The following is a 20238-nucleotide window of genomic DNA, read 5'->3' as shown; positions in this document are numbered from 1 at the left end:
TGGATTTATGCCACAAATTGTGGGGGTTTTTTTCAAATAAAATGAAATTAACCTAGTGCAAATACTAGACGATCAGAAACACATTTAATATTCAGCCACTAATATTTTATGCAGAAACTAATATTTAATATGTAATTACAGTCTTTAAAAAATATCTATTAGTCGATAACATCTTTAAAAATGAATATAGTCAAACTAGTACATGTTTACCTAGCACTTGTATAACTAACAGGATAAACCTCTCAAAGTGGTATTATTGCACATGTATGCAACATCAATGGGGAAAAACCTTTTGATTCAACAACGTACAGTACTGAAGTGTTAATGTTCTTCTTTTTTTTCTTTTCTGTGCGTTTTGCAGGAAAAATTAACTTTCTACTTCCATCATATTCTGATGTGGAAGGATTCGAATATGAACTACGGTCTTGTCTTGAAGAGATGGAAACAGATGAAGCCCTGGTGTTAGAAATATATCCGAATTTAAATTTCCCAGAGAATAAGCCAAAAAAACATGAGTTTGATGTCTTGATACTAACAACTACTCATCCTGGCATTGTCCTCTCTGTGGGGTCTTCCAGTCCGATGGATGTAACACATCTTGGAGAATATAACGAGGCTCTGGCTAGAGAATTGGCACACCAAATGAAATACTTCACAAAGGAATATTTCAATTTGCTCCCGATATCGATGACTGTTGAAGATCTGTCCAAGGAGAATCTGAAGAAGAAGATTGACGAAATAACTACACATCAGCTCTTGTACTACCCTTATCACAGACTGGAAATGAATGCAGCGAAATACAGCGCAATGGTGGATGCGTTTGTGGCGATAGACATGACAAGTCGTAAGTATAAATATAATATCTTATAATGTGTCAACATTAAACAGTGTATCTTATAAAATTGGTTTCAGTAGTTGTCATTACTCGCCAGATGGCTTGAAATCTGAACGACTATTATTACCGGAAGGTGAGCACCTGTCATGCTTATTGCAACTACAGTTGTCAAGTCCGTCTCTTCATCTAAAACGATGGAAATGTTTACAAGAGTTTCACCCAAGAGAAGAAAATGCATGCACAAGTTAAACCAAGGAATAGGTTTGATCAGTGATGTGTCACATTCAGTAGATATATAGCCTCCAAATATCTACCATAAAACTGTTAGAATGCACTCAGGATCTGATGGGACAACGTATGTGCCAGACGAGTAATAATTTGTATTTATAAAGTAAATAAGAACAGAAATCATTAAAACAAATGGAGACCTATATCACTGTTAAACGTCATTCATGAACTAGCATCTACTTGCAATACTGCTTGCTATTAAAATAAATACTGCAATAGCAGTTGCAGTGACAATGTACTCACAACCACTATTGAAATCACTATAAAGGATTTTTTATCAAATCCACTGGTCATGGCATCAGTGATTTAAATAATTTACTAGCGCAACATTGAATATCACTAGCCATAGGAGTGGAGCTACCATAATCTAGAAGCCCTGAATCAGTGTTAAAATATTTCTCTTAATTCACAGAACAAACATGTATTTTTGATCAAAGATGTTTCTCGAATCACATTCACATAATTAATCGAGGTAAGACGAGACGAATTAGTTCCAACAAATACTTTAATTCTGACATTTAATATGCCTGTCCTTCCAGACTCCATTAAGGCTGGATACTTGGAGATATCTGTTGTACCTTTAATTCTCACATTTAATACGCCTGTCCTTCCAGACTCCATTATGGCTGGATACTTGGAGATACCTGTTGCATCTTTTATTCACAATCCTTTGACGTGCTTTAAGTGCCAACAATATGGACATGGACAAAATACATGCCATGGCATGCTGACATGTGCCCGGTGCGGTCAGTTTGATCGTGACAGCAACACATGCCAGGCTGACATGGCTTGTACCAACTGCAAGGGTAAGCATTTTGCATACTATCACGAATGTCCAAATTGGAAATTAGAACAAAAACAGGTGCAACAAGTCAAAGTCGCGGCCAGGAAGGTTGTTGAGACCAAGACACCTGTTGTAGCTGAGAAATCCTATGCTACAGCAGTGAGAGACTTAGCAACAACTGTTTCGGTTCAGACAGATTTGACCTGGCCTAATGATACTAATCATTTTTAACAGGTCTCAGATATTGAGAAGGATAAAACACAAGCAGAAAACGTTGTTCAAAAGCAAGTAACCAAAGCGTCTCAGGTGTGTCTGGCTTCTATGAATCAAACAAATGGTTCAGTTGCTGGACAGCCAGGCCCTAGTAGACCTATGACAGGCACGGACACCAAAGCACAGCAACATGTTGGCTGTTCAGGTCGATAAAAAAGCTGAGCAACAACCAAATTCAATTAGTAACCAGTATCAAGCACCACCTGATTATTCAGAACCCCAAAGATCACCTCTCAAGCCAAATATAATATCCATACTTCCTCCTGATGACCAATATAGTCATACAGTGTAATTTCCGTGGCCTTAGGTCCAATGTTGATGAATTAGGTTTCTAATACAAAGTTATAATCCTCTCACAGTGTGTCTTCAGGAAACATTACTGAAGAACACTGGCAATGTTATGACTAGAGGATTTAACCTCTACAATAAATTCCATGAAACTGAAATAGAACATATGGGGTTGTTAATGAAAATATTCCTTAAATATACTTTTAATAAACACTAGACATCAAGACGTGGCTGTACAAGTCACAGGTCATAAAACTATAACTCTATGCTTAAAACATGGTGTTGACTGCTCATTATATGTCGATGATTTTCAGATTTCCTACAGATTGTTCAATGTGAGTATCATTTAAAAGTCAGTTGCAGCTTTGTCTCTATATACCACAAACCTTGATATTTTGTTTTACCACCTTGGTGTATCAAACCACCCAAAATTATATTTGATTTTGTGCATCTTAAGAAAAATCGCACAGATGCAGTTATTTACAAACAACATTTTATGGAAATTCAAGGCAAGTAGCCCGATTACATTTCTGTTTTGCACAGACAGATCTCGGGATGGGAATTATGTGGCTTCTGTTACTGTTTTTCTTTCAAAAACAATCACTTCCATGAGATTGCTTGACTCGACATCCATACTTACTAAAGGAACATGGGAAATCATCAAGGCATCAGAAGATATTAAGGATTCATATGCATCCAAATATATTATATTTACACAATCACTTTCGTGTCCCTACGCATTACATGAAACTGGAGCATCCATTGGATGGGATGATGAACCGAAAGTGTGTCTTTTTTACCATTGCCCATAAAGATGTTATAGTTTGTTGGGTACCGAGGCATGTTGGCCTTAAGGACAATACAAAGGCACGATGCTGCTGCCCAGTCTGCTTTGAATTGTACATATCATATTAACCAATATATCATTTGGATTTGGCAGGATGATTAGAATTGTTCAGTTCCAAAGAAGCTTTATTCTGTCAAACTAGTCCTGGTAGAGTGGCAGTTATTCTACAGGAGGTGCAGGGAGGATGCAGTCTTGAGCCACGCTCGCATTGACAACACACATTTGACACATTCATGTATATTGAAGAATGATCCTCCTCAATGTGAACACTGCCAGTGTGCAATGGCTGTGCATTACATTTTGGTTCAGTGTAATCATCTGTAGCTGACAACAACCGATATTCATTCATCGATTCGAGGATGGGTATCTACTTTCTAAAATAAAATAATAATCACTTAGAACATTTTAACACTGAAAGCGGCTGTCTGCAAGGAGACCACTTGTCATTATATTTAATCATATTATGTGTATAAATGATTGGTAACAATGCCAAAAAGTTTTAAGCATTATTTTATATATATATATATATATATATATATATATATATATATATATAACTGCCATCAATCCGCGATGGTGGAAGTCACAGTAGACTTATCTTTTTTTATATATCGTCATCATCTCTAACTGCGTTATACTTGCAACTCCGTTCAGTTTGTTTTTTCAAGAATGGTTCTCGCAATCAACATCCGATTTGTTGTCGTCTGCTAGTCGTTGATTTGTGAGGTTTTTCTTCAAAGTTTAGGAATATTTTCATTACCAATATAGTTCTGACATGTATGTATCTGAATATAAAACTTTACAAACCCCTAAAATCATTAATTTTATAAGTCGTTTTTGTTTATTCCTTAAAATTACCGATATTGGGTCCACATATCTCGAAGAAATTGACTTAAAAGGGAGGAAGATTAATTTAACATTCGGTGCGTGTCACATGATCTCACACATGCCAGATCAACAAGGCTAAATCATTTGATTTTTATGATTTTAATGCCCCATGTTGTTAGAAGTTGTTGCAATTACTATATTCAAACTGCAAAATGCATAGTACATTTGTGTGCCTCTACTGTAGTGAATAGTACTCATAATCCATTCATAACAATTATAAATCATTTTGAGTATATAAATTGTGTTAATTAAGGATAAATTCATATATATATATATATATAGAGAGAGAGAGAGAGAGAGAGAGAGAGAGAGAGAGAGAGAGAGAGAGAGAGAGAGAGAGAGAGAGAGAGAGAGAGAGAGAGAGAGAGAGAGAGAGGGAGGGAGGGAGGGAGGGAGGGAGGGAGGGACGGAGGGAGGGAGAGAGAGAGAGAGAGAGAGAGAGAGAGAGAGAGAGAGAGAGAGAGAGAGAGAGAGAGAGAGAGAGAGAGAGAGAGAGAGAGAGAGAGAGAGAGAGAGAGAGAGAGAGAGAGAGGTTATTACCAGAGTGTTTTCCGATATAGTCAATATCATATATTAGGAATAAAAATTGTATTATGGTTCGATGCCTACAGAACACAAAACCTATACAGTTATGTATATAGAGAATAACTGGTTACTATCGTAAAATATCGGCTTTATCCTGCAAAGGTTAGAATGGCAAATGCAGCAAGGCTCTGCCTGGGCAGAATAAAGCCAATATCTTAAGACAGCAACCAGTTGTTTCTGTTATCCTGCAATCCTACGGGGATATTCGGAAAATAATTTTTATTCAAGTTTTGTGTACACAAATCGAGTACTGTCAAACTAGCAAGGCTTTTGCCGTATGATGTCATTATTTGTAAGACGCTAGCTACATTCTGTCACATTAAAACAAAAAACGTTTCTAAACTCTAATTCATAAATACATATACACGTTTTGTATTGTTATCGCAAAACTAAAAGTTATTTGTATTTTCTGCACTCAACAAATGATTTAAGGAGTATGTTTATTGAAAATCTACTCTGAAATACTCGAGTCGAGTCAGGCGTATGTCACATGACCTATATTTTTGGTCAGTGACCAAAACTATAGACATTTATCTAGTCATCATATATTGCCAATGTATACAGTGATTGCAGGATAAATTAGTGTATGGGTGCATTGGTAGCCTTGGGCTGTATTAAACAATAAACACTCACTAAACATTAAAATTTATTGATTTAACAGTACCACTTAGTTTATTAATTTTAAACACATAGTCTGGAGATTGTAGGCCCCAGGGTATATTATAGGCACTATGCATGTGGTTGAATTAAAGAACATCCTTTCATAGATGCCTCAATAGTTCGGGGTGCATCGTGGTTACTCTGCAATTTGCGGGCGATTTGGTACCACAGGTTCGAGTCCCAGCAACGGCATGGGATAATTTGTAAGGACAGAAAGGATTTAGATACTCATACATAAATGCATACATATATGCACACCTTCCATTAAGACATAATTATGACATATTTATTTTCTCTCTAGATTTTATGGAAGATACTGCCGATGACCGTGAACCGCCTGAACTTCTCGACTGTCCCAAAGAGTTGTCAAAGTCTTTCAGTAAGTTGGTCTAAACGTTGTGTTTTGTTTCAGTCCGGTCAAGTATCGCTCAGTTCCATTCTAGGCAAGTCTGGTCGAATAACTATATCGGTCTAAGCATGTATACTCAAACATTTAAATGAGGTTAATCGTTAATTTTATAATAATGTAAAGTTAAAGGCAGACCAAACATGCTTCCCCAAGTTGTAGCCAAACATCCGAGTAGGGCATTAGGTATTGTTTTCCTTTTCAATAATGGTTATTTTACTTTTAGAGAAGTAAATCCTGCATTACAATTGCATTTTGGTTTTAGAAAAAAGGACTAAGAGCTAGGTCTGTCAAACGGTGACGTTGTTCGTATAATATTCTCTTGGGTAGTAATGCAATTTGTATGGTTCGTTTATAGTGCACATATTACAAAACATTAAACTAATGTCTAGTAGCGGTATATGACGAAAAGTGTAAATGCTCTTAAAGTGATCTTAAATCGTAACGCTCAAATCGCTTCGTAAAACAGGACCCAGGTGTATATTAACAACACAAACCCAACCCATGTATACCTGTTAACCCAAAGTAACCAACACATAGTCCTTTACTATTGATCACTCAGGATTTTGTTGTTGAGCGTGTTCAGATATGTTCGATATGTTACAAGTGAAGTTAAATAGTGTTGAAACCAGACACAAATGTAGTCAAATGCGTAAGTTTTCATTTCAGTTCTGAGCGATAATCAGAAATATTTATTACCTAGCGTAAGTCGTCTTGCCAGAGAAAATCGTGAAAATCATACATTGTATACAAAAATTGATTTCGTTTCTTTGTCTTCTCTATCGACACCACTGGAGCACATTAATTAATTAATCATTGGCTATTGTATGTCAGTGCAAGGTCTGCCCACTGTTTCATGTACGCATAGAGTGTAGGCCCCATGCATGTTGTTAAGTTAAAGAGCATCCTTTATATGAATGCACCAATAGCTCACGGCACACCGTGGTTACTTTACAATTTGCTGGCGATTCGGTGCCACATGTTCGAGTCTAATCAATTGCATGGGACAATTTGTAAGGCCGGAAAGGATTTAATTATCCCCTGCTCCAGTGTGTTAATATCTATGTATGTAACAGTCAACCTCGACATACATACAATATATAGATATTCATACATAAATACATACTAGCTAGTGGCAGGTGGTCATAACGGGATCGACCGCGTATATTGTAGACCCCATGCATGTTTCCTGTTTCCTGCACATAATCACATAAGCGGGGCCGACGGCGTAGATTGTAGGCCTCATGCATGTGGTTGAGTTAAAGAGCTTTATTTATGGATGCCTCAATAGCTCAGAGTGCATCGTGGTTAGTCTGCAATTTGCGGGCGATTCGGTGCCACATGATCGAGTCTAATCAATGGCATGGGACAATTTGTAAGACCAGACAGGATTTAATTATTCCCTGCTCCAGTATGTTAATATGTATGTATCTTACAGTCAACCTCGACATACATACAATATATAGATATTGATACCTAAATACTTACAGCCAGTGCCAGGTGGTCATATTGGGATCGACCACGTATTTGTAGGCCCCATGCATGTGGTTGAGTTAAAGAGCATTATTTTATTAATGCCTCAATAGCTCATAGCGCATCTTGGGTAGTCTGCAATTTGTGAACGATTCAATGCCACAGGTTCAAGTTCCAGCAACGGCATGGGATATTTGGTAAGGTCAGAAAGGATTTAACTATCTCCTGCGCCAGTCCCTTACTATCTATGTATGTTACAGTTAATCTCGAGATACAAAATTTAGGTATTAATACAGACATACATACATACATACATATATGCAACTTTCATTAAGGATTTAACTATCCCCTGCCCTAGTCCGTTAATAGCTATGTATGTTACAGTCAGTCTCAACGTACAATATTTAGATATTCATACATAAATACATACATATATGCACACCTTTCATTAAGATATAATTATGACATATTTCTTTTCTCTCTAGATTTTGTGGAAGATATTGCCGATGACCGTGAACAGCCTGAACTTCTCGACTGTTCCAAAGAGTCGTCAAGGTATTTCGGTAAGTTTTAAAAGGCTAAACGTTGTGTTTTGTTTCAGTCGTGTTAAACATCACTCAATTCAAGTCTAGGCAAGTCTGGTCGAACAATAAATCAGTCTAAGCAGGTATACTCTAAAAGATAAGTGAGTTTAATGGTTAATTTTATAATAAAGTAAAGTTAAAAGCAGACCAAACATGCTTCCCCAAGTTGTAGCCAAATATCCGGGCAGGGCATTAGGTATTGCTTTCCTTTTCAATAAGTCTGTCTAACGGTGACGTTGTTCGTATGATATTATCTTGGGTAGTAATGCAATTTGTATGATTTGTATATAGTGGACATATTAAAAAACATTAAACTAATGTCTAGTATATGACGAAAAGGGTAAATGCACTTAAGGTGATCTTAAATCGTAACGCTAAAATCGCTTCGTAAAACAGGACCCAGGTGTATTAACAACACAAACCCAACCCATTTGTAGCTGTTAACCCAAAGTGACCAACGCGTAGACCTTTACTATTGATGACTCACCATTTTAAAAAATTTTTTTAGCGTGTTCAGATATGTTCGATATGTTACAGGTGCAGTTAAATAATTTTGAAACCAAACACAAATGTTGTAGTCAAATACGTAAGTTTTCATTTCCAATAAAGGCTATGTCAGTTCTGAGCGATAATCAGAGTTATACCCCACGTCCAGTATCGTTGTCATGGTTTCTTTTGTTAAAAGTGTAGGTGTATTCACCGATAACCTACACTTTTCCTCTAAAAGTGCAGGAACATTAAAATGCACCTACACTTTTGGAGGAAAAGTGTTGGTGTATCACGATACACCTACACTTTTCATTTCACTACGCCTGTATTTAAAACAAAACAAAAAACAAACAAAAATTATTAACAATATAATGAACGTTTATTGTCATAACTTACATTTAAATGCAGAAGGTATTTACGTTGTTTCGCTTATATTTGATGAGAGCACGTGTTCACATTTGGAGAAGCGCACGACTGCGCGACCGTTACTAACACTTTCCGTCAAGTTGACACTTGCGATGTTCTGTTGCAACACATTGTCTTTTAAATCCTTCAACACTTGACTAAACCTTTAGGTATCCATATTCGGGGAATGAAGACGAATTTTCCACTTGTTGTACAGGTCCAGCTGTCATAATCTGTATTATAACACAACACGTGTTCTTAGACGTGTTTGCGGGAATCAGTAGCGTAACTGTCTCTGAAAACATTTCTTCTCCTGCTGTTAGAATTTAACATCATAATTGTCCAAATTAAAATGCACATAAAATGAAGCCCATTTAACTAAAATAAAAGGTTTCCGAAGTCCTTTTGTTTCATCTCGCTGGCTCATGTTCACACCCACGACCGTCTATCACAATTCGCCGTTACAAAATAAGACAAACTAGGTTTTGCTTCGTTACACATCATTTGCATATAGCACAGTTCAAACTATGTTTTCGTAATATTTCAACCAATAGAACAAGCCATCTACAGAAATTAGTTTGCTGGTTGACAACATTTGCATATACCAAAATTCAAATTGTGTTGTAATATTTCAACCAATAGAAAGAGCCATCTAATTACACATGCGCACTTATGCGTGGTTTGTTTACAATTTGTGGGCGATTCGCGGCCACAGGTTCGAGTCCCAGCAACGAACGACATGGGACCATTTGTGAGGCCAGAAAGCGTTTAATTATCCCCTGCGCCAGTGCGTTTATGTCTATGTATGTAACAGTCAACCTCGACATTCATACAATATACAGACATTCACACATACATAAATAAAGCCAGTGCCAGGTCTGCCCGATGCTTCCTGCACGTAAGCGGGGTCGACCGTGTAGATTGTAGGCCCCATGCATGTGGTTGAGTTTAAAGGAAACATGTCACGAGACCATATTATAGCTAATTTTAAAAGCAAAATGATATAAAAATAATATACAAATAAGTTTATGACAAGAAAATACGCGTAGTTAACTTAAAATGAAGAAATTACGCTAATCAGTATCAAAGTACGATTTATGCATATTTATTCGTGAGCGTTCGGAAAAAAAGGGAAGTGACGTCAGAGCCGCTGTACTCTTCCATTGTTGTTAACTGTTTATATATGGAGTAAGGGGCTTACGATCTTTTCAGTCCAACAGTGCCGTACTGCGCAGGCTTTGGGTGTAAAAATAAACAGTTTAAACGATCGGGATTGTCTTTTTACGGCTTTTTAAAGGATTGTATCCGAAGAAAGACACGTGTATTTTATCGCAAAACAAAAGATTGGACACCAACACCGCATAGTACTTTGGTGTCAGCCTATTTACAGCCTGGAGCCCGAACGTTACCCAGAGACAAAAACAGTACTCGGTTGCGAATGCCGAGGTGTACATTGCACATATTTGGCACAAAGATACACCTCAGCATGATGTATTTATATATGTTAAAACAAAAATGTAGAAATTTAGGGCTGTAGGCCTACATAACAAAATCTGTATTCACCGTCCGAAGAAGAAAACGTCAATAAGTAATTAAATATGGCATATACAAACATGGGATTTGGCATGAGGATACATCTCAGTACGATGTATTTAAATATGTTAAAAAAACCGTGTAGAAAACAAAAATAATTTGAAATAATGTTTTTAATCTTCGTCACAAAAACGTTCCTCATCGTCCGAAGGCCCAAAGTAACACGAAGTTCAATACAAAATAAACCACTACTGTCGGTGTCGAAATAACTATTATATTTCATCCACGGGCTGACTTGAGAATCGGAGTGTTGTTTTAGTTGAATGGTCCTTTCTTTCCGTGGCCTGCAAATGTGATTCCTGATTGGCAGGGTATTGACCAGGGTAAGTGATTACCACTGTCTAGACATACGTACAAAATACTTGCCAGTTTTTTAAGATCACAGGGTATTGTGGCGTAACCTGTCGCGACTATAGTACAATGTTAATGGACAATATCAGCCGCCCTGCTTCATTACTGTCAATAATGCTGTAAAACCCTTGATTAAGTCGACTTTCCCATCTAAAATTACAAAACTGACCAATTGCGTAGTACCAAAGAAAAGAAAATTATCACTTGGGTATCGTGAGTGGTCGTTTTTACTCTAACGCACCCTACCAATAGGCCTAATAATATTAATATGCTGCTTTTTTTTTTAAGAGAGAAAAATACTATAACCCCATTTCGTTCTATTGATGCAAATTGAAATATATTTAGTTAAAAAATTGATTATACTCTCAAGTCATTTATGTTGTTTTACAAGTCAGGTTAATGAAAGTGAAGCGCCTTGTCGTAAATTAGAGTGTTTGTTTACACTGTGCATACAGATTTCATTATGAACATGAAAAATGCGATATTTTCTATTAAAAATAAAATAAAAATGTTTGTCCTACATTTATATTTTTTACATATTTAAATACATCATACCGAGGTGTATCTTTATGCTAAATATGAACAGTATACACTTCGGCATTAGCATCCGGGTTTTGGTTTTGTCTCCGGGTTACTTTCGGGCTCCGGTCTGTAAATTGGTCGACCGGTCTGGTCTGGCACCATCGGTTTCCCCTCCGACTCGCTATCCGTTTTTTCTTCAGTATCACTGTTGTAAGTAAATGTGTATCTTTCTTCATTTACTAACAGCTCAAATTGATACGGCAAAACGTTTTGCGAACGAACACTCATTGTTTTGGTAAGCTGTGCAAGTCTTAGATTCTTTATGAGTGATACGGACTAATGCTTTTAAGTGTAAGGCTTCAGATCAAGCGATGCGTCTCTGACGTCACGGACCTTGTGATTGCCCTGCTCATTAAAGATCGGCAGTTTCCACTAAGAGCTCGTATCTGGGGGGGGTTTACGGAGATATTTTAAGTAATTTTAGGTGATTCAATTTATAATTAATTGTACATGGTTGGTGCCAAATATAGGTCACGTGACATGTTTCCTTTAAGAGCATGTTTTTGTGTGTGTTGATGCCCCAATAGCTCAGAGCGCATCGTGGTTAGTCTGCAATTTGAGGGCGATTCGGTGCGACATGTTCGAGTCTAAGCAATGACATGGGACAATTTGTAAGTCCAGAAAGGATTTAATTATCCCCTGCTCCAGGATGTTAATTAATATCTATGTATGTAACAGTCAACCTCAGGGTTTTTTAATTGGGCTATAACGCCACTGATACCTTCCTGTATTTCTGGATATATTTTATGTATACGCCACAGTTGTATAATGTTTTATGTATAAGCCCCAGCAGTATAATGTTTACAACAACATCTGGATTTAGCATAATTACATATGATTGGCCTATCATAAGAAAAAAATACTTTAAAAGTGACGTAATTATGCGAAAATGTATTAAAAATATTTTTTTTTTTTTTTTTACATTTCAAATCAATATTACATTTATATTTGATGCCTTCCTATTTATCATAATATATTTACGACATAGCCAATTAATGAAATTTCAACATGATTTACATGTTTTATCTCTTGTATATGGTTGTATATTGTGTATAGTATGTATATTTTTTATCACTCACACATTCTTATATGAGCATATTTTAGTCTTAACGCCAAATACATATACATATGCCAACGTTTGTGTATTAGTTGTTTGTATTTGTGTGGTGTTACTCTCTCCTTTTATGAACGTTTGAGTATTTACAACGCAATATAAAATCTTTCAGAACTCCGTCTGTACTTACATAACTGTCTCGAGTTCAAAAGTTATGCAACAAAGATAACGGCCCATTGACGAAATTAATTTCCATTGCATTCTTCACATAGGTTACATAATATATAACAGATTTCCATATACTATGGATACTGTTATAAAAAGGGAATAAAGGTCCCATTCTTAGGTTTTATTCAACTCAAAAACTCACTAACATGACAGACGTGTTGCCACAGTATCGTATCGACTGACTACAAGTCATATAATATTGTTTAAGCGCAACACTTGCGAAACAGACTTAGGTCTCACACAACGGAATTAATCACAATGATATAAGTTTATGTTTTGAATTTATAAACTATCGATTATAATGTGTCAATGCTGTTGAGTTCAATCTACCATATAACATTTGTTTGTGTTGGTTTTGTTGTTGTTGCGTGTGTGTCTGTCTGTCTCTCATTCTCTCTCTCTCTGTTCCTCTCCCTATATATATATATGTATATGCATATATGCATATATGGATACATACATACATACATACATACATACATTCATACATACATACATACATGCATACATACATAGAACATACATACATACATACATACGTGTGTGTGTGTGTGTGTGTGTGTGGTGTTTGAGAGAGAGAGAGAGAGAGAGAGAGAGAGAGAGAGAGAGAGAGAGAGAGAGAGATGTGTGTGTGTGTGTGTGTGTGTGTGTGTTCCTGTTACGTGTTAAAGCAGTTTGACATGTAGCCAATACAAACAGGAAAATAATGTTAATATACAAACAAAAAATATATCATGTGATGGCAAACCAATAACCTCGTTAACTAGAAACCATATACTTATGTACTTGCAGAAACTGCGAGAGTCGTACGTGCGGCAGAAGGTGGTGTACCAGCAGAGTCAAGATCTAGTGAAGGTATGAACTGTTGAAAGATAATGATGACAGTCTCAAATGCAGGGTCACACATATTACATGACGTATAGCTAAAATATATATGAGTGTGTGTGTATGTGTGTGTGTATCTGTGTGTGTGTGTGTGTGTGTGCGTGCGTGCGTGTGTGTCTGTGTGGGCGGAGGGGTAAGTTAAATGTTATATTTAAATGCAGTTTCACTCAGCCATTACTAACGTATTCTAATCTAACACCGTGTCTTTTTAAATGAAAATCTGCTTATATATATGTCATAAACCAGTGTACGGTATTTTCGTTTTCATAATGTTGAAAGATTTTTAATCTAAAAATGCTATTTTTATATATTGAAATGTTTCTGTTTTGATGACTGAGTGCATTCGTCAATTATGGTTCGCTGCTGACAGGCAAAATATACAGTTATATGTACGAGTACATTTACTTACATGTCAATGTCTGGTAGACTTGGGCCCTATTAAACAAACAACATTCACTAAACATTAGAATCTATTGATTTAACGATTACCACTTAGTTTATTATTTCTAAACACATAGTCTGGAGACAGAATCCAAAAGGTGGCTATAAATAGGACTTTGCTGTACCCAAGAAGACTAAACGACCACCATAATAGTTCCATGTAGGATGATGTGCTGCATCATATTCCAGTGTAGGTCAACTTCAAAAACTGTGTGGGATCCCCAGTGGTCACTATGTGTCAAGGGGTTATATGTTTAAAGAAAAGGGTAAATGTGCTTACGGTGATCTTAAATCGTAGCACTAAAATCGCTGCGTAAAACAGGACCTAGGTGTATATCAACAACAAAACCCCAACCCATTTATAGTTGTTAACTCAAAGTGACCAATACATAGTCCTTTACTATTTATAACTCACCATTTCTTTCTTTCTTTCTTTTTGTTGAGCATGTTCAGATTTTTTCGATATGTTACAGGTGAAGTTAAATAATGTTGAAACCAGACACAAATTTTGTAGTCAAATACGTATGTTTTTGTTTCCAATAACAATTATATCAGTTCTAAGTGCTAGTCAGAGATAAATGTTACCTAGCGTAAGTACTCTCGCCAGAGAAAATTGTGAAAACCACACATTGCATATAAAACTTGATTTGGTTTCTTTGTCTTCTCCACCACTGGAACACATTGATTAATTAGCCATCGGCTATTGGATGTCAGTGCCAGGTCTTCTCACTCTTTCAGACATGTAAGCGGGATCGACCGCCTGGCTTGTAGCCCCATGCATGTAGTTAAGTTAAAGAACACTTTTTTTACGGATGCATAACTAGCTCAAAGCATATCGTGGTTAGTCTGCGGGAGATTCGCTGCCACAGGTTCGAGTCCCAGCAATGGCATGGGACATTTTGTAAGGCCAGTGATTAAATAATAATTTTTTAAAATACAAATTATCAGCTGCTGGGATAGATTATTTGAAAGAGAAAATAAATGCACAATAACTACGGACAGTTCACAAACTAACAACAGGGCTCGAAAGGTTTCACTGATTGCCATTTTGAGCCTGCTTACGTAAATTTTTAAAAACGACTAAAAGGTTATTTTGGTTTATGTAGTCATGTTTCAAAGGACAATAAAGCTCAAAGAGAACTTTCTTCGTCCAATAACGCTAAGATGATCCCCAGGTCCTCCTCTAAATGTACGTAATGTGTCTGTATCTATCCCCCCCCCCCCCCCCCCTCCCACCCACCCTACTGCGACGTGATTTTACCAACATTATAATATGGCACCCTGATAGTTCTGAAAATATATGTTCAAGGTTGTACCAAAAACAAATTTAATGGAATAAAAGACTTTGTGTGTTTTGAAATAACAATTACTTCCCTGTACCAGAAAGGTCTTATTCATGATGTCCCGAAGGATAATGCGTAGAATGCCATTCAAACCATATACTCAGCACCATCTGACAAAACATTTGATGATATAGTTGAGAAATTATCAGATTATATTGTTAATGAATTATCTAATGAAGAAGCACAATAATTAAAATACATTTTAAATAATAAATATTTTAGAAATATTGGGCATCGTTTAGATATTATTAAAAAATAAGGCAATGGTGCACGTGGTTGAGTTGCTTATAATATACTGCTTATAATATACTGCTTATAATATACTGCTTATAATATACAAACGTATTGAGCCAAAGTAACTGAACTTACGAGGCCCTTTCCTAATTAGACATATTATAACAAGATTGATAATTACAACTAGGCTATTATTAAGGATATAAACATTCAAAACAGTGCAAAGACATAAAACAAAAGTTTATCAAAACAAATAAATAATGTAAATGAACGTGAATGAAGACTATGATATTAGTCACCAAATTAATCACACGTATCGTCCATTCAATAAAAGTTCCTCTTCAGTTGTTTTTGTTTAAGTATGGACGTTAATCAGCGTACTAACTTACTAATTGAAATGATATTCCACCATGTTTTTCCTTATTGCATATGATTTCTGAAATGTCATGGAATGAAACCCAGAAAACTGTATTGGCATTCTAATGACCTGTTAATATATACAAATAACAGGCATAACAAACAAACAAAAATGTCGTCTTTTCTTCCAAAAAAGCTAAGCCTTGACATGGAAAATATATTTTAAATTTGGTCATTGTGATACCCACTCTCACCAGCGGGGAATGAGGGGCGGGGTCCAAAAGGGGAAAAAATAAGCCAAGTTTAAAATGTATTCGTCTCTACCTCCAGAAATGATCATTAGATGGTAGATCAAAGTTGTAAACTTAATTAATGTTTAGTCCCCCGTTTGTGCCTGAGGAGGGGTGAATATTACTATAGTGGTATAGATAAATGCATTTATGTTGTAATTTCTTCACAACTACTAAACTAAATATAAAGAAAAGCCCCCTTGACGAATGGAGAACCAAATCCATGAATTATGTTATTTTGAATCATATGTAGTCGACACCCAAATATGGCAAAATCGACTATTCATAGCTATTTTTGAATTATGAAAATGATAGAAGAGTCGGAATAAACTAGCAATTTATTAAACAGCTTTCGTATCCACTCAAATATTTTCTCTAGATTATATCCCATTGTAAATTAAACCTGCTGACTGCAGCCAACATGTGGGATTTACATACATTAGGCTTACTTCTCCATCAAATACTTTAGTGGATGTTGTAGTGTGCTGTTCTAGTGATATCTCTTTAAATAAATTCTGAAGACAAAATATTTATTAAGTACAATCTCTCAGTCTGTTTAAATTGTTTGGAGAATGACTTCTGGTAGCTGGATTTAACTTAATCGATATATATTTCAAGACACGTGAAACGGTCGCTGATATTAAAATAACATCCATTCACCCAAAGATCAAGGATAAAGTGTTGTGCGTTAAAAAGAGTTGTGTAGTATGCCAAGTGAATATAATTATTTATAATCCAATGTTAAACAAAAACGAACTTTGTAATCTGTGACTTTAATATGTGTGTATATTATTCCAGATTGTGGGTTTTTGGACAAAGAACTACGCATTGTTTTGATTGGCATCACTGGTTCAGGGAAAAGCTCATCTGGCAATTCCATTCTTGGCTTTGACAACAAACAAGGCTTTAAATCGGAGGCTAGTCCTACCTCGATTACAACAGAATGCTCAGTTAGGATGGCTGCGCGATATGACCGTAATCTAGTGGTCATTGATACTCCTGGCGTGTGTGATACTAGACGAGCAAAGGGGGAGATCACCAAGGATATTATCCAGAGCATTACCATGTCAGCACCAGGTCCTCACGCCTTCGTCATGGTTCTAAGAGTCCAGCGATTTACCAAACAAGATCAAGATACAATTACATACTTCAAAGATGTATTTGGGAACGATATGTTAAAATATTTGTTCTTGCTTTTTACTGGACTTGACGATCTTGAAGCGGATGGCAAAACCCTACAAATGTTCCTAGATAATGCTACAGGAGAACTTAAACACCTGATCCAAGAATGTGGTGGCAAATACACTGCAATAAACAATCTGGAAAAGGACGTTACAGTGAAAGAAAGACAAGTTAAAGAGTTGGTAGATATTATCAAGAGCAATGTGGCCAAACATAATGGCAATTATTTTACAACAGACATGATGAAAGCAGCAGAGGAAGAGATTCGTAAGCGGGAAGCCACAATACGACAAGAGAAAGATGAAGAATTTAGAAAAAAATTTGAAAATATCCAGAAAGAAGTAGAAAAAAAGTTTGAAAAACGACTAAACGAGTTGAAAAAAGAAAACCAAGACTTGAAGGGCAACTTGGATGAATCGAAGAAAAAACTAGAGCAAATGATGCTGGCAGAACGCATGGCGCGACTAAAGCTTGCATACGACGACATCGCCGAAGTAGTTAGAAACGAAGTTCGAAAACATGCCGAAACCAACGATTCCTTCATAGACACTGTCAGGAATGCAGTCCGTAGATTAGGGAAAATCATGAAATATCCTTTGAAAACAATATTGGGGAAAAAATGAAATTAAAAATAAACAATCTGACACAGCCCCCCGAAAAAGAACACATGTATCAGCAGATTAAAACATACGTTTTATAAGTATAAAAGGCCTAAACATTTCTGTTACCGGGTACATGCAAAACTAAACACATAGGTAGGACGCGTGGCCTTTTTTCTTTAGTTTATTTAGGGGGGGGGGGGGTATGGGGTGTTTGGGGGTCACCTAAATATATATATTTTTAAATATTGAAAAAAACAATTAAGGTCCGGCCTTCCTGGAAACATGTTTTGTGATTTTGATTTTGGTGATATTTTTTTTAAATATTTGATTGTTGAATGGCAACATTTACCTTGTTCAAAATATATACAGTCGAACGTGTATACAAGGGCCACTGAACGTGCACTTAATGGCCACTGAACGTGTATAAAAGGGTCACTGAACGTGTATATAAGGGCCACTGAACGTGTACTTAAGGGCCACAGAACGTGTATAAAAGGTTCACTGGACGTGTATATAAGGGCCACTGAACGAGTACTTAAGGGCCACTGAACGTGTATACAAGGGCCACTGAACCTGTACTTAAGGGCCACTGAACGTGTATACAAGGGCCACTGAACGTGTGTATAAGGGCCACTGAACGTGTATATAAGGGCCACTGAACGTGTACTTAAGGGCTACTGAACGTGTGTATAAGGGCCACTGAACGTGTATATAAGGGCCACTCGAAGGATTGTTTAAGTTGGGTTGTCATGCCACGTCCTGTATAGGTCAGGTCCTTTAAGGGCCCCTATGGGCAACCTGAATCCCAAACCTATATGTAGCTCCCTACCGACCGTTCAAAATTGCGCCAAATTTCCCTCATCAAATATGCGCATCCATTCTTTTTGTCTTAATCCTACGGGACATTTCAAACTCCATAGCACCATACCACCATCCACCTGCGCCTGGTGTTCGCTGTCCTGGACGTAGGGACTGGCCGAGGCCTGCCCCTGTGTCCAAGATAGGCATGCGCTACAACTGTTTGCCCTGAATGTGCACGTTAAACAGTCTTGTCCTTTTCCTTGTATTGTTTAAGTGTTTATTCTTTAGTCAGCTTCGGTGGCGCAGTGGTTAAGCCATCGGACTACAGGCTGGTATGTACAGGGTTCACAGCCCGGTACCAGCTCCAACCCAGAGTGAGTTCTTAAGGGTTCGGTGGATAGCTGTAACACCACTACACCCTCTTCTCTCTTACTAACCACTAAACAACTGACACACTGACCTCAACAGACAGCCCAGATAGTTGAGGTGTGTGCCCAGGACAACGTGTTTGAACCTTAATTGGATATAAGCACGAACATGTTTATTCTTTATGACGAACCAGATAGATTGCGCTATCGGTTAGTGTGGTAGTGACGTCGAGAAAGAAAATCATTGTAGAGGGGAGGGTGTGGCATGTTGGAGGCACTAGCCTAAGCTTTCCACGGAGATCACAGAGTACAAACATTTTGTAACAATGGCCTACATGTAAACTAAACATACCTTTTTGCACAGACTGTGCACATCGTTAGAAGTGGGTGTCTAGAGCGAGTTAACTCACACATTAAATAGTCCTTTCTTCTATGGATACATATAATAATGGACTGGGGTGTTACAAACATTCCTTTCTTCCTCTAATAACCGCTGATTGAATGTGTTTATACATTGCTTTCTTTTATTTAATACCTAATAATTTCTGCTTTTAAAACAATGGGTTGGGGCGTAAGAAATATTATTTTCTTCCCCTACTATAAATTGTATAAAGAAAGTGAAAATCGTGTCCATTGTCGTTATATACTAGAGTGTTGTCCCCAAATAACCATTGATTAAATAGTTTGTCTTTTATTTTAGTAAACTACTAATCATTTCTGTTTTACAGCAATGGGCTGAGGTGTCGCGAACATTCCTTTGTTCACCTAATATCCGCTGATTAAGTGTGTATATACATTCCTTTCTTTTATTCCAGATGTAACGAGTTCTGCTTTTAAAACAATGGGTTGGGGCATAAGAAACATTATTTTCTTCCCCTACTATAAAGTGTATACTAGTGTTGTAGAACTCTCTCTCTCTCTCTCTCTCTCTCTCTCTCTCTCTCTCTCTCTCTCTCTCTCTCTCTCTCTCTCTCTCTCTCTCTCTCTCTCTCTATTTTTAATTCTCTCACCCACACCTACGATGGAATCTTTTATGGAAAATAACATTTGTAATGTGTGTTTCTTTAAGAACATCGTCGATTTCTCCAGTGAAGCTGTTTTTAAACCAAAATGCCCAAACTA

The 20238-nt window shown here is 36.9% G+C and overlaps 1 protein-coding gene across 1 annotated transcript; it reads left to right on the top strand.

Annotated features, from left to right (window-relative positions):
- Nucleotides 1-428: 428 nt before the first annotated feature.
- Nucleotides 429-18088, top strand: LOC121385744 (GTPase IMAP family member 4-like). The gene is made up of 5 exons (XM_041516513.1): nt 429-844; nt 5750-5827; nt 7813-7890; nt 13406-13468; nt 16962-18088. Exons 1-5 carry the CDS (start codon nt 439-441, stop codon nt 17966-17968), a joined length of 1632 nt encoding a protein of 543 aa, XP_041372447.1. The 5' UTR covers nt 429-438; the 3' UTR covers nt 17969-18088.
- Nucleotides 18089-20238: the final 2150 nt, after the last annotated feature.

The sequence above is a fragment of the Gigantopelta aegis genome, chromosome 12 (assembly GCF_016097555.1).
Source record: "Gigantopelta aegis isolate Gae_Host chromosome 12, Gae_host_genome, whole genome shotgun sequence".
Classification (NCBI taxonomy): Eukaryota; Metazoa; Mollusca; class Gastropoda; order Neomphalida; family Peltospiridae; genus Gigantopelta; species Gigantopelta aegis.
This window is presented reverse-complemented; position numbering and strand designations above follow the sequence as displayed.